Genomic DNA, 15,216 nt, shown 5'->3' with positions numbered 1-15,216 from the left:
TTTGTGTTTGAAGAGCTTTCTCCCACACAATCCATTTCCTCTTTCAGCATAGTCCTGTAGCAGAGCCAGGATCCTTTATTTATCACACAGCATTCTATTGCCATCAACTTGTTTGTGATGTCATGTATCTGCTCCAATGCACTGTCTATGGACGAAACCAAAAAAACCCTTCTTTTTTCCATACCAAGTAATTAGCAAAATCAGCCTTGGCTGTTTGGTGGCCCGTGGCAGCTGAGACCACTAGACTCACATCCAGTTCCTACTAGCTATGTGCTCCCATCGCAGAAAACAGCCCTGCATTTGGCATTAATTAGCACCTTTGTTGACAAGTCTCAGCACAGATGTGAAGACCTGGGTGGGCCATAAAAACTGACCCCTTGGACATACTCCCTCTGTCAGGTTCAAGGCACGTTGTCAGAACCATGACCTGCCCAAGTGTTGTGCCACGCCCGTCATGTGCATGAACAGGATTTAATTCACCTCTCCTATGCATAAACAGAAGGCTTTCATTCTTCAAGGGCTATCCATCTGCTAGCTTTCACATGTACTCAATTTACTTGAAAATTTTAAATGAAAAAATCATTAAGGAAAGTTATGCAAGAAAGTTAAGTGAAACTCTATTTAAATATGATGCATTTGAAAGCTTTGCCCGGTGTGAAAGGCCCTTTTTAAGAAAAATGTGTTAAATTATGGCTACGAACCTCCAGCTATTCACGCTGAAAAGCAGTAAAGATGAAGCCAACGTAAGTGATGGCTTTCGAAATGGCCGGATGCCTAGCAGAGACGGTTATCTATTGTATCTGAGATCACTGCCAGCAAGCTAAAAGGCTAATTTATGAATCCTGAAAAAGGAAGATGAGGAAGTTTTAATCAATGTGGTTGAAACATCTTAAATAGAATGAACATACCAGCTCAAGACGTGGGGCTAGCAGGACAGAGGTTGGTATTTTCAGAGACATTAGGAGGCTAAATGTACATTGCTTTAAAAAAGTGACTGACCATAATGATTGCAGGGGATGTGACATAGGAGGTAATGTGCTGACCTTTTTTGCTGCTTTTGCTCAGATTGGGCTTACGTTGTAAGTGAAAACAGTATAGAGATGTCAGTGTAGTCTGGAGCCGATATGCATGTGTATGTCTCAGTCAGTGTGCTGGGTAAATGGCTTTAAGCCCACCCAACCAGCCCCGCTTTGGTCTATGAAGTTCGGTTTCAGTGCAGTGGCATTGTTGAGGGAATGACACTTGTTCACAACACCTGACATCTCAAAACCAGCATGCCTACCTACAACATAGGCCACAAGAGAACCACGCTCAGTAAATTTTGCATCACACCCATACATTTCTCTCTAGGGGGCCTGTTTCTATGTTTAGAAGGCCAGTTTTCCAGACCTCAGATCATTCTTGTAGCTATTTTCTGAACTCTTTCCAATTTGTCAACGTCCTTTTTGAAGTGTGGACGCCAGAACTGGACACAGTGTTCCAGTAATGGTCTCACTAATGCCCTATACAGAGTTAATATTACCTATCTCCTCCCATTTGATATCCCTCTGCTCATGGATCCAATGTTTGCATTTGCTTTCTTAGCTACAACATTGCCTTGGGAGCTCACAATCAGTTAGACCTCAACTTGACAGGCTGCTTTCCCTGTGGAACCCTACTGGTGCTCTGAGGATGGGTTCCCAGAACATGGGCTCACAATGTAGCAGTGTCATGATGCAAACACTACTATTTCGCAAGGCAGGAAAGCTTCCAGGTTCACTGACCTTTGCATGTCGTCAGAACCTGAGCTGCTTTGGGTTTGTCTGCTCCCAAATACTACAGCTGCCATGTACATGACACACTTTACTTAGAAGAACCTTGTAGGGATTTTGTAGCCATCAGACTGAGGTGAGCTGCCAGAGCTCTGTGACGGTGATTCATATATAACTCCAGTTTTTCATTGCATTTCACTCATCAGTGATGTATGCAAAGGTCTATTTCTTTTCTTTTTTTTTTTAGAAAGTATCTGAATTACTCTAGTTTATTTTGCATTCTTGGTGTACTTTGAAATCTGATCGAATCCCAAAGTGATCGCCTAAAATAACAGCACGTGATTTGCTGACACAGTGCACTGGGAATTTCCGCAAAGAAAGAAATCCACCTACATACGCATCACGTCCACTTACACACTTATCACTACCCCATCCGCTGGAGAGACAACATGTTGAGTGGGCAGCAGAGCATGAGAGCAATTGTAAATGAGTGATTATAATGCAGTGTTGGTGACCTGAGAGACTGAGTACCACCATGTGACCAAACAATAATGCACAGTACAGCTTGATATATTAAACTCGTACATGCATGGACACTCAGGGTTAAAGTTGTCCTGCCCACCTGGGAACTTTTATTGCCTCAGCCATTTAAAACAGAGCCATTTCTTTTAAAAATATTTAGAGGAATGATCTGAAGCCCTACAGTTTACAAGTGTTTTGGGCCAATACTCTCTTGCCTTAGTAGGAGTGTGGATCATGCCAGTATTTTAAAAAAGGGAGAACTGGGCAATATAATGTGGGGACCAGCCTTGTGCTAGCAGAAAAATGGACTATCATAGGCTACTGTAATATTTTCATAAAGGAAAGGCTGGAAATGTACTGCAGAGAATAATTCTTGCATTGGCAGGAAATGCACTAACTGACCTACAACAACTATCTTTGGAATGTCAGTTGCCTTTGTGTTTTTGGTGTTTGCTAGGTCTGCGTTACGTTTACTAAGGAGGTAGTGTTGCCTAGTGTTTAGAGTAGTGGCCTGGAACTCAGGAGACCTCCGTCTTAGTCCCAGCTCTGCCACCATCCTATGAGGGATGCAAGTCACCTCCCTCCCTGGAAATGGAGATAATGATACTGACTTCCTTTGTAAGCACCTTGGGGTCTATGGATGCCCAGTGCTATGTATAAGCTAGGCATTAATAGTAGTGGTATCGATTAAGGGCCTGATTCAGGAAAAGCAGCCCAGGTCAGCAAAGCTTAAAGTTAAATACACCCTTACGTGTTTTGCTGACTAGAGTTGGGGTAGAATGTGTGCTTAAGTATCTTCCTGACTCAGAACCAGCAGGAGGGAAGCTAACATAGAAGCTTTTAAAGGTCATCACTATCAGCACTCTTCTATCTGTCATTTCCATGAACCCATAAGCTCAGCTCCACTGTATCTACGCATTGCAACGCCCTTGGTCCTCTGCTATGAATGTCGCACATTACTGGGTGATATCATATAATCTCTATGGTTCTTTACACATAGAGTGCAATACTAGTACAAGGTACACAAGGAGACCACACTGCAGAAATATGTCCCCCAACGGCCTGTAACATTGTGTAATGTTGGGTGGTCTAGATTCCATATAAAGCAGGGCACCAGTATTTGCATGCCATATCAAAAATGCTGTCGAGAAAACTAGAACTTCTCTGTCCATGAGGAATAAGAGCTCAACTTTTAACATCCTTTTAATGAGCCTTTTACTTCTTTCAGTTGTTTATTTCTAGCTCTTTTTTTTAAATAGCGGAATAACAACTCAAATGTACGTCGTTTTGTTTTGTCGTCGTGAAGCAGCCTACCTTGTCATTACTTCATTTCGCTTCCCCACGGCAGTGTTGTCTCTATAGATGTGATCACCAGATGGTTGTGAGGTGGATAGGTCCCAATGTGAGCGAATGGAAAAACACTTCACAAACACATGCACCGCATGAAGGGTTACTATCTTATATGCTTAGTAGGTGTTTTTCGAAATGATATATCCTCATCATTTCCAAACAATTTTCCCCCCAAACACTAAACACACTTAATTTACACACAGACTAAATCCCTGCCCAATTTTAAAGGAGAGCTGTGTTTTGGATAGAGCTTAACATAAAAGGAAAAAAGCCCCTAGTATCAGCTTGACCATCTTGCTTGGTATTGTAACTCCTGTACTTTGTATTTAAACCACCTCCCAGGAAGCCCTGGTTTGGGACTAAGCTCAGAGCTCAGAAAGGGATCATAGAATCATAGAATAACAGAGTTGGAAGGGACCTCTGGAGGCCATCTGGTCCAACCCCCTGCCCAGAGCAGGACCAATCCCAACTAAATCATCCCAGTCAGGGCTTTGTCAAGCCTGACCTTAAAAACTTCTAAGGAAGCAGATTCTACCACCTCCATAGGTAACGCCTTCCAGTGTTTCACCACCCTCCTAGTGAAAAAGTTTTTCCTAATATCCAACCTAAACCTCCCCCACTGCAACTTGAGACCATTACTCCTTGTCCTGTCATCTGCTATCACTGAGAATAGTCTAGATCCATCCTCTTTGGATCCACCTTTCAGGTAATTAAAAGCAGCTATCAAATCCTCCCTCATTCTTCTCTTCCGTAGACTAAACAATCCCAGTTCCCACGGCCTCTCCTCATAACTCATGTGTTCCAGTCCCCTAATCATTTTTGTTGCCCTTCGCTGGACTCTCTCCAATTTCTCCACATCCTTCTTGTAGTGTGGGGCCCAAAACTGGACACAGTACTCCAGGTGAGGCCTCACCAATGTCGAATAGAGGGGAGCGATCACATTCCTCGGTCTGCTGGCAATGCCCCTACCTCTACAGCCCAAAATGCCATTGGCCTTCTTGGCAACAAGGGCACACTGCTGACTCCTATCCAGCTTCTCGTCCACTGTCACCCCTAGGTCCTTCTCTGCAGAACTGCTGCCGAGCCATTCGGTCCCTAGTCTGTAGCGGTGCATTGGGTTCTTCCGCCCTAAGTGCAGGACTCTGCCCTTGTCCTTGTTGGATGGGGTGCATGACAGTGCATGTCACTATGGACACACCTATACAGCAGCTGGAGGAGTATTTCCCGGCTTGGCTAGACGTGCATGCACTAGCTCTGCTCCAGTTAGCATGTTAAAAATAGCCATGTGGCCACGGTGGCACAGGGGGGAGCTTGGGCTAGCTGCCCAAGTATGTACATAGGATGTCAGATGGGGTGGTACTTGGCCGGCTAGCCCTCCCCATCACCTGTGCTGCTGCAGCTACGCTGCTGTTGTTTGCACGGTAGCTCGAGCAGAGCTCGCTTCGGTATGTCACCCAAGCTGGGAATTACACCCATCAGCTGCTGTGCAGATGGATCAAGAGGGACATTCTCCTGCTCTTGCTGTGTGCTACATTCTGAATCCGTGTGAACCTCAGGGTCAGTTTGCGTTTTCAGTTAAATGTAGAAAGAGGGATTTTCGCTAAAAAAGAAAAACTAAAGAATGGTGATTCAGAAAGAAAGGTGCAAGGATAAACAGGAGGGGACAAGAGCATGGGGGAAGTAGAGTCATATCCCTCTTTCTTCAGAAAGCTTCCTCCCCTATGGCCTCAGCCTGCTCCCATTGAAGTTAATCTCAAGAGTCCCGACCATTTCCATGGTATGGGATCAGGCCTCTAGACAGGGGGTTGGTCATACATTTTCCCTAACAGATGGGCATGGGAAGCAATAAGAACAAAGTGGATGTGAGAGATTCAGCAATGATGTCATGCCAGGGCTGACTTTAGCAGGTATGTGGCAAACGAAGGGCCCCCCCTCCCCATCATTAGAGTCTTAAGTGGTTCCACATAGGCTCCTGGAAGGCTTCTGATTTTTGCATATCACTAATGAAAGCTGCGGTGAAATGATGCAGATTGCAGATGTGTCTAATGATGAGCAGACGTACCAACATCTGTGCTATGCTACCCAGTGTTGGAATATCGCTTGACTGTCTCCTGCCCTCGTGTGCACACGTACAAATAGTATAATCAGAAACTGTCTGGTCTCCTGAGGCGACACGACCAGATGGCTAACAGATATTTTGCTCTCACTCCTTCTAATGTACAGAGTAAGCAACAGACTATGCTGCTTTTGTGCCCCTGGTTCCGCTTTGCTTAGCTATCTAGGCAGCTGGCTGAGCGAAGTGATTCCTAATGGAGCCCTTCACGTGCAGGTCACTGGTTCAAAGCCATCCCAGGGCGGTGATCGGGAAAATTGTTTCCAATCTGATGTCCGTTGTGCAGTTAGTTGCCCACGTGACAAAACACAACTCTTTAAGTTGGTGCTGCCGGTTGGCATTTCCAACCGAGAGGCCAAATGTGGAATGTGCATGGAGACCGACCTATCATCTCACACTGACAGGTGCTCCCTGCAGAACAGGGCTGAGCCGCATTGGCAGGCCAGTCTGAAGATAGCTCGGCCACGTTTGGTGGCTAGAGCTGCCAAGCCACCACCTTTCATGAACACTAAAAAGGGTGAGGAGAAAAGAAACGAGCTGCTCTGCTTCCTCTTGATCTTTTTATCTCCCTCCTTGTTGCCGTTGTTTTGGATAATGGGTATTGACGCTATCCCTCAAACTGGCAGTCACTTCTGGGATTGCTATCAGCGTCACCGAAGCCACTGACGGAAATGCTGTGGCCAAGAGCCAGGATGCTGTCTAGCTTCTGGTCCCTGCCTGGAGTCTTTGAGCCTGATTCTGCTGCCACTTACTCTGGTGTAAATCAGGAAAAGCTGTGCTGAAGTCTTGTAAGTCTGGCAGTGCAAAACCAGTGTCAAGGAGAGCTCAGGAAAAGCACATGTATCCTATCACATGAGAAACAAAATCCAATTATTGATGCTATCTGCTATATGCACTCCTGGGGGAGCTGCCCAGAAATCAGTGGTGTTCTCCCAGCAAGACATTTGGCCCAGTGTGTGTCCAGTCATGTTGCTGACTGACTAATTATTGCACCTTCTGGATCTTGTGCAAGTCTTCATCTAAGTCACACCCTCAATGTGAAGGGGTAGCCCAAGAAGGAAGAGCCCAGAACTTTCAACAGCACAGCCCACGATTTTTTTCTTCTTTAATGCTGTGATTTGTTGCTGCTTCTTTTGTCCTGTCCTACAATGAGTGGAATATTCAGGCAGATGCACACTTACTATGCATGGTGTCTGTGCCTATTGTCCTTAGCACAATGGAGCTTCAGCCTACAGGTGCTTCCATAATACAAATACAATCCTCAAATGCCTTGGCTTCACTTTGGTGTCCAGAGTCACCCGTAAAGGCTGATTACCGTGAACATACTTTTCTGGCATAAATATGATCCTTCACAATTAATCACAGAGCAATCAAAAGCTATTGTCAGAATTGCCATACAATGGCACTCTCAGCAAAGAGGCCAAGCACAGAAAACACCTGTGCAGTGATTCATTGGTGGCTAAACAGGCCATTTCAGCCTCCAAGATAGTTAATCTGGTCTATTTCACAGGCAACAAATGCACCAAAGAAACTCACCCACCTTGTCCCTACAAATGGAACTATTTTAAATTAGAGGAAAAACTAAGTAAGTACTTACATATTGTATACACAGAAAGAGTCCCACCAGTATACTAGCATTTAAATGAACCTTTCTGGCCATATTTTTGAGTGACGTGTACAGACACTGGTTCTGCTTCTGATCCACTTACACTTGTCAACTCCACTTAGCTTAGATTTAGACCAACATGGAAGCCTAGCACTTCAAAATTCTAATTGTCCTGCAGGTTGAATTCCATTGAATAACCTTGAGTTCCTGTAAAAGCAAGCAAACCAAAAAAACCTCCCTCCTGTCCTGAAGGACCAGAGGGATTTTAAGGACCAGATCTTCAGCTGGTATAAATTGGCTGAGCCAACAACCAATCAGACCCTGGTCCCTAAGTTAACTACCTAGTTGTTTTGTAGATAAGATAGCTTTATGTATTGGAACTTAACCACTTGCCTTAAATCACCTGTGTTCTTCGGTGCTACAGAAGAGTGAGTTGCTTTTCCTCAAGCATATGTATGGTGCCTTGTGTGACCATCTGCTATACGACACATACTCCAGGACTGATACTGACGCTGAGAACTGAACTCCATGAACCTATTGCAGTTATTCTCCTAAGGCCAGGTCTACACTAGAGAACTAGGTTGGTTTAACTATGCTGGTTGGAGTTTAAAAAAATCCACCCCCTTGAGTGGCGTATTTAAGTGGACAGCGCTAGGTTGATGGAAGAATTAGTCTGGTGACCTAGCTACCTCCTCTGGGGGAGGTGGATTATCTGCGCTGATGGGAGTCGCCCCTTGGCATAGGTAGTGTCTACAGTGAAGCACTACTGTAGTGTTTAAAGTGTAGGCAAAGCCCTGCATCACTAACACAAGCCCCTGAAGTCTTCCTTCAATCATGCAATGACTGATTGTATTCCGTTATCTGTCAGCACGCTCAGGGTATGTCTCCAGGAGTACAGCTCCAGGTTACATCCACAAAGGTGTGGTTATGATGACAAAGATACTCACAATCACTTTGTGTATATAACTGCGGAGGCTGCCTCTGGGCCTTCTGCACAATAGACATGAGCTGCTTCCATTCTTTGCTCTAAAAGAAGGGAATGCTGCATATTGGAACACTGATCCTTCACTGTTCAGCTGGCCCTTCCCAGGAAAGCTCTACCGCAGAGGTAGTCAATTATTTTTTGTCAAGGGCCAAATTTCTTGGTCAAGGTATGGGCAATGTCTAGATTCCAGAGAAAATAATTAAAAAACCCTCCAACAATAACAATAAGTAAATAAAAAGATTGCAGAGTCCATTCAAAAGCGTCTGGTGGTCTGGATTTGGCCCGCAGTTTGCCTATTGACCACCCCTGCACTACTCTTTTGAGATTGCTTTTTAGGGATGAACTCAGTGCTTCATATTTACTGCTGAAGAGAGTTTACTGGAATTGCACGTACGCTTTGTTTTTTGCAATCGTGCTAATTTTGGCTGTTTGTGCATGACACGCTCCCCATCCAGCCTGTATGTGCTCCTGTTTCAAGCTTGGTCAACTTGTGTGTGAAGTATATAAGGCGTAATTAACCCCCAAACTACCCCTCCCTTTTCATTTGCTTACTTAAAGATTTTTGCTCATAGTGAGACCATCAACATTTTCTCTCCCGCTCTCTTTTTTGTGCATGTTTGTTTTGCATTTTGCTTGGATGGTCACTGAAGTGTAAGAAATGCAAATTATGAGTGTTGGCGTGCCAGTGATCTGCACAATTAAAGCAAAAAAAAAAAAAAAAAGGTCTACAGCTCTTCAGCTATGCTTATATTTGTACAGCCACAGCAAGAGGACAAAATTTGAACTCTGAATTCTTTGATTTTGGCCTGAAATCCAAGTAAATCCAGGAAGTGCCATTGCAAAGCTACATGAATGTCAGACTGAAGCTTAATGCCGAAGGAAAATAAATATATACATAAATGTTCTCTTTAGAAAAAAATAGAGCTGGCTTCAAAATAGATTTTAAATCAGAGGCCTAGCTGCTGGCTCTTCTGAGACAGTGTAAGATGCACAGGCCAACATAAAGGCCAGGGAAAGGCGAAATACTACACCAGAGTCATCTGTATTAATCCTCGGGCTTTCTACAGTGCAGCTGGGTCCCTGCTTCCCAACGTGGGTAGACAGACACGCGGTCGCTCTGCTGGAGCCAGAGCGCTAACAACAGCAGAGTGGCTGCAGTGGCTCAGGCTAGTCACCCACATACGTACCAAGGGTCTCCAGGCTTGGGTAGCTAGCCCAAGCTGCCCTGGTCTCGCTGCTATTTTTTAGCTGCTAGCTTAATCAGAGCGAGAGTATCTACGTCTACCTGAGCTGGAAATTCCGCTTCCCAGCTGCGGCATGGATGTACCCTAAACCCAAGGGCTGCTGAGCGCCTCTTCTTTTGTACTGGGGTGGCTCTCCTGAGCCATCACCCTACTACGCCGGCAACATTGCTATTTTTAGCAAGCTAGCTCGAGCAGAGGTACATCTCTGTGAGCTGAGAATCACCCCCCACCTTCCTGGGGCTCCAGTCAGCTGCACTGAAGGCAACTGCGCTGTGTTGACTGACACTAGCTGACGCTCTGGCCCTCACTACCTATTTTAGCTTTGGTTTAAAACCGTTACATGATGGAGTCCTTTAACTACAAAACATTACCCCTCAGGACCAGAGCAATCTCTACCGTAGCCATCGGCCTCTTTGGGTGCTTTTGAGCACAAAATGCAGAGGGGGGTGGGGGGTGGTCAAGGTCCTCGGCTGGTGTAAACCGGCGCAATTCAACGGGTGTTAATGAAGTGGTGCCCACAGACCCCAGCAAGGGTCTGGCCCACGCTGCCTTGACCATTTAATTCTAAACACTGTGCCAGTCCACGTAACAAACTCCTGGCAATGGTGAACAAACCGCTGCCACTTTTCTGTACAGCTGACATTCAGAGGAGCAGAAAGGTTTTTTAAAAACCTGTTGTGATTTTCTTTTAATGGTATAGTGTGTGTATCTTGTGTAGGGACTAAGTGCACAATTTAGCCAGCTTCCCCTGGGGCACTATGAAATTATAGGTCCCAGGCTTATTTAGCACTTAAGTAACTTTAGCAAAATCCCCAAACAATCATGTGTTGGCTCAGCTGCCCCAAACTCCTAACTAGGAATGGTACAAGAGAGTCTAAAAGCCACTGTTAAGGACCTGATCCTGAGCATAGGGGGGGTCAGATTCTCAGTCGATTATAATCTTGGCACACCTACACTGACTTCATGTACACCAGCTGGGGAGCTTGCCATGAGGTTTTTGTTAGTGACTTGAATGGAAGCATAATCAAGCTTTTAGTTGCTAAAGGAAAGAGCCCTACCACTCGGAAGGGAACGTGTAATGACACGTCAGTTTACCCAATGTCGTTTTCATAAACAAACAAAGAAACCCTCCCCAGATGTTTGTATAAAAATATCATCCTTTTATTACATTCCACACAATACATCTTTAAAGAGTTTCAAATTTCCACAAGATATTTTCACACATAGGCAACTGCGCAATGCTGGGGATGTCACAGTTCTAGGAAGGGGAGAATTGGGAGTAAAAATCTTTAAGTGATTTTTGTCGTCATCATCTTTGGTGATTTTTATTTTTAACACTGGCCCTCAAATGCTCCTCTCAGATACACCAAAGCACCCTCCCTCATGGCAGGCTTGCCTTGGTGTAGCCAAGAGGAGAATTTTACACAGGGATGTCGTACCAACTTCAGAAATATTACTAGAGGCTTCCCTACCCTATTGAAAATTGTAGGTTTGATCTGAAAACGCAGCAACAGTCTTTCAATATTTTATGTCCATTGTTCTCTATGATAACTTAGCGTTGGGGATATCATAGCAGAAGTGATATGTTCGATCCTGCCAGTGCTACATAATGAAGATGCTCACTAATAAATGGCTTCCATGCTGGAAGAAGCTCTCCTAGGGCTCACGTGGTACTGAACGCATCCTGAGAGGTGATGGATGCCCGTGAGTGCCTCCTGACTGCAATGGGAGTTGAAGGCACTTAGTCCCCTGGCCCCCAGGCTTGCAATCCCAGATGTATGTTAACTCTGCACATCTCTCTCTTTCTAGATGCATCCACTACCACACATGCTCAATGCGGAGAATCAGTTTTAGATGTTGTGCACTTTAAAAACTATCTCCCTACCAAAGCAGCACTGTGTGATGTTACCAACTACGCGGGCATCTCCAAAATCGACAGAGTAAACTGCCGCATGCACTGAAGCATGCTACTGACTAAGGCTGGGAAAGAGAGAACAAGAGTGACAATCCCAAGAACGTGCGCCATTGGGGATTGGCTAAGACTCAAGCAGCCCTGGTCTCTGTCATGATATGTGCCAACCCTGCGTGCGTAGGACACACTTTCATGATCTGACAGAATGAGCAAGACTGCAGACAGTTAGCAGAACTGTTATCTTTGTTTCTGGGGGCAGAGAGCAGAAAGGGTGGCTGGATGTCTTAATGGGGGGAATCTGATCACTTGCCACAACTGAACATGAAAAACCCTGAACTGTGTTCCATGGAGGCGCATTCTGCACAAATAGAGCAGACTTAATGATTCAAACCACCTTTGCGTGTCGTCTCTTGGTAATTTATATAAGGCATTTTCACTGCATTACTTCAGAGCCAATCAATAGGTGGAGGCGTATCTTGGTTTCCATTATTTCTCCTAAGTTAAAGATGCAGCAATATCTGGATTTCACCAGGCCTGTTTGCTAGATGTTACTGATGCTCTAAGAAGCAGAACATTAGCAAATGCAAAACTAATTGACATTCTAGAAAGTCAATTAGCCATTTTATGATCCAGCAGCTACGAACTTGGGCAGAGAAAACAGAAGGTAAAATAGACTCGTCTTTTGTAAATTTCTAGTAAAATGACAAGGAAGAGGATTCCCACTTCCCCTGCAAAAAGATAAACATAAAAACATCAGCATCTGGAGTGAGGTTCCTTAAAAAATAAATAAACCTCAGATTCAAGAAACTACAGTATTTAACATCCACCTTAGATCTGCTTTAAGTCTACACATTACTCCAAGGCTGGGTTTAACAGATATAAACTAAACATTCTTTATGAGCTTCTCTGTTATAAGGCAACTTGAAATAGATTCACTTCTGGACAGGGCTGGGGTGGGAGGTGGTTTCTGCTACCAAACAATGGCTGTGTTATGCTGGCTGAAGAAATAATAAGACAGGTCTTAATTTTGAATGGCGATGAACCTCTCTGGATCCTTCCCACCATCCAAGGGGGTCTTTTGGACTGTCCAGCATGGCCTGTTCTTTTCATTATGCACCCGCTGACGTTATGATATGAAATATAAACCCAGCCAAAGCTAGATAAGGCAACAAAAAGCATTGTTCTCTTCCCCAAGTAAACAAATCAGTATATTTATCGCAAATGGTATCCCAGGCCTTCCACAGGGGATAACACATTCCCTGTGTAAGCAGAAGCAATACAAGCAAGTTAAAAAGGGGCCTCTTTTAAATATACATTCAGTCAGTCAGCCTCACACACTCCCATGCACACTTACATACATATATTTATATAGACACACACATATGCACGCACGCACACCAGCTTCTTGACTTGCCATCAAGTTTCCTTGCAGGTTGCCTACTGGGCGAATCAGTCTTTGAAAATAATAAAGAGGAGCATTCCCTTTCAAAGTGACATGGGCGGGCTCTCTCTTCTGGCGATCCAAGCTGCAGCATTAGTTTAGAGGTTGTAAAAGAACAGGAAAGGCTGGGAAAGGTAGGGGACAGGGACAGAGATGTCTAGAGTTCACAACAGACGCTAGGTGAGGAGAAAAGTGCAAAAATCGAGGCAACATATTTGAAGTCTTAAATTTTGTTTTTGTTTGTTTTGTTCTTGCTCCTGTTCGGCTCTCAGCAGTGCGAGCTGTGGTCTTGCTCTAGTTTAATTGTTAAGGTGGGCTCCACTGCCAAAGGGGCCCCGTTGGTATAGTGGGAGGTTTTGTAGGTGATGGCGTGATCACTCTTCTTGGCCGCATAGCGGAACCGGTGGTAGTGGAGCACAAGGGCCAGCGCGACGGAGACCAGCACCAGAACAGCACCTCCGGCGGCCATAACGTAATACCAGTAGGCTGGGATGGGCTGCACTGACACCGTGTCCACTGTGGGCTCGCTCCCTGGCAGAAGGGTGCCCCCTGGTGGAGAGACATAGAAGAGTGTTGCTAGGTGGGATGCATGCAGACTAATAAAAAGAAACACACATGCTTTCAAGAGTACAGCGCAGCATTAAGTGAGGTTATGCGACCCAGCTCCAGATACGAAACTTCCTCTTTGGGAGAAACACAATTTGGGTGTTTGAGGAGCAGACATATTAAAGCGGCTTATTAATTAGCCAACCTGGATTTAAACACAAATTCCAGCTTTTTTTATATCCAGGGGGTTTTTTTGGAGGACGGCCTTCCCCAAATCAGCTAGGTCTTGTCTCCACATGACAATTTCTGTCAGGCGAAGACAAAACGTTACAGTTTTAACTGGAGGTAGAGTTTCATAGCAAAGCAATAAGGAAGTCGCAATAGAATGCTAGGAAAGAAATCAGAGGGAGAAATATTCTTCATTCTTAAGGGAAAAACAGTGAAAAAGATCTCTCACCCAGGGTGCCCTAGACATCTATACAGAGATGGGACCATTACAATCATCTAGTTCGACTTCCTGTATAGTACAGGCTGTGGACTGTCACCCAGCCATTCCTGCACCAAGACCACGATCTTCAAACTTTTAGCAAGCCAGGGATGCACAATCCATGCTGCTGAAAACTAAACTACTGTCAGCCACCTGTGTTGCTGAATTCAGTCTGGGGCACTCACTGTTCCTCCATGTTTAAGCCTTTTGGTGCCTGCACATCTCTCACACAAAAAAAGGAAGGGGTGGGGGAGGCATGTATCGTTTTGTGGCCGAGCTATTTGTTTTAAAGGTCATGTCTGGATAATACAGCATACATATGAATTCTGTTTTATTGCCAGCCCACGCACACATGCACACATACGTCCTCCAAGAGACTCAGAAGATGCTAAGTGGTATGTTTAGGCTAAAACCCACATATCTCACTAAAGCAGGGCGGCACTAATGCTCACGCAACTCTTACTCAGACCGCTCAAATGTTGCTTTTGGAGACAAGTCATATCTAACTGGGGATGCACTTTTGGAATTTATTGATTGTCTGGTCCATGGGCGAGAGTCTCTGAGGAAACTTTCCAGCTCACTTGTTCTGTTGTTGAACAAAGACATTTTAGTATTTCTCTGGAGGCAGCCTGACGCTCGTCTCTTTTTGCTATCGTTTCTGCAATAGAGGGACTCTTTCCACACAGACGGAGCTGCCAGGAGCATCTTAAAGTGGATAGTTTGTGGGCTTCTGTGAATTGGTGTCAACTTATTATTCAGCTCACTGATAATAACTGCTGCTTGGCAACCAACTCTGTGTCTGTTTTCAGTGCATGCGCAGAAGATTCCAAGGGGAAAACGAAATACTGAAGGATGAGTCCTGCTATGCAGCAAGGATGTTTCCCATTACAGTCTCCCCTCCCCCCAGGTGTCCTACGAGACGGAGGTGGTGATCTATGTGGTAGGTCTGCAGAATTTTGTTCTGCTCTAGCCTACATAGGAGATCAGTTGCTGCTTAGTCACAAAAAGTGATGGGAGTGAAAAACAGGGATCAAAACTACATCCAGAGCACTTGGTAAAGACTGATAGGGAACATCCTGCTTCTTTGGTGCAGGAGATTGGAAACTACCCACACGTTTGTAATTCCAAGCAAGAAAGAGTCTCCTTTCTCAGAAGAAATGTACGTTCCCCTCCTGATACACACACACTGTCACAAACATCATTAACTGAGCCTCTGTCTCAGCAGAGAGGCCATTTACTGTATGGTAAAACTCTCCTTT

The 15,216-nt window shown here is 44.9% G+C and overlaps 1 protein-coding gene across 4 annotated transcripts in view; it reads right to left on the bottom strand.

The window, feature by feature from the left end:
* The window catches only part of NRP2 (neuropilin 2), a 122,598-nt gene that overhangs the window by 9,419 nt on the left and 97,963 nt on the right, over positions 1–15,216 (bottom strand). For 2 of the 4 annotated variants that reach the window (XM_084643025.1, XM_084643026.1), the window contains exon 16: positions 10,711–13,473. The exons of the other annotated variants lie outside the window; for them this stretch is intronic. In XM_084643025.1, the coding sequence (XP_084499151.1) occupies positions 13,193–13,473 (281 nt within the window). In that variant the 3' untranslated portion in view covers positions 10,711–13,192. Of the gene's footprint in view, positions 1–10,710; positions 13,474–15,216 lie in introns of those variants that run through there. 4 annotated transcript variants of the gene reach the window in all.

This window comes from Lepidochelys olivacea, assembly GCF_965140295.1.
Source record: "Lepidochelys olivacea isolate rLepOli2 genome assembly, chromosome: 11".
Classification (NCBI taxonomy): Eukaryota; Metazoa; Chordata; order Testudines; family Cheloniidae; genus Lepidochelys; species Lepidochelys olivacea.
Note: the sequence above shows the minus strand (reverse complement) of the source record. Positions and strands in the feature narration are given on the sequence as shown.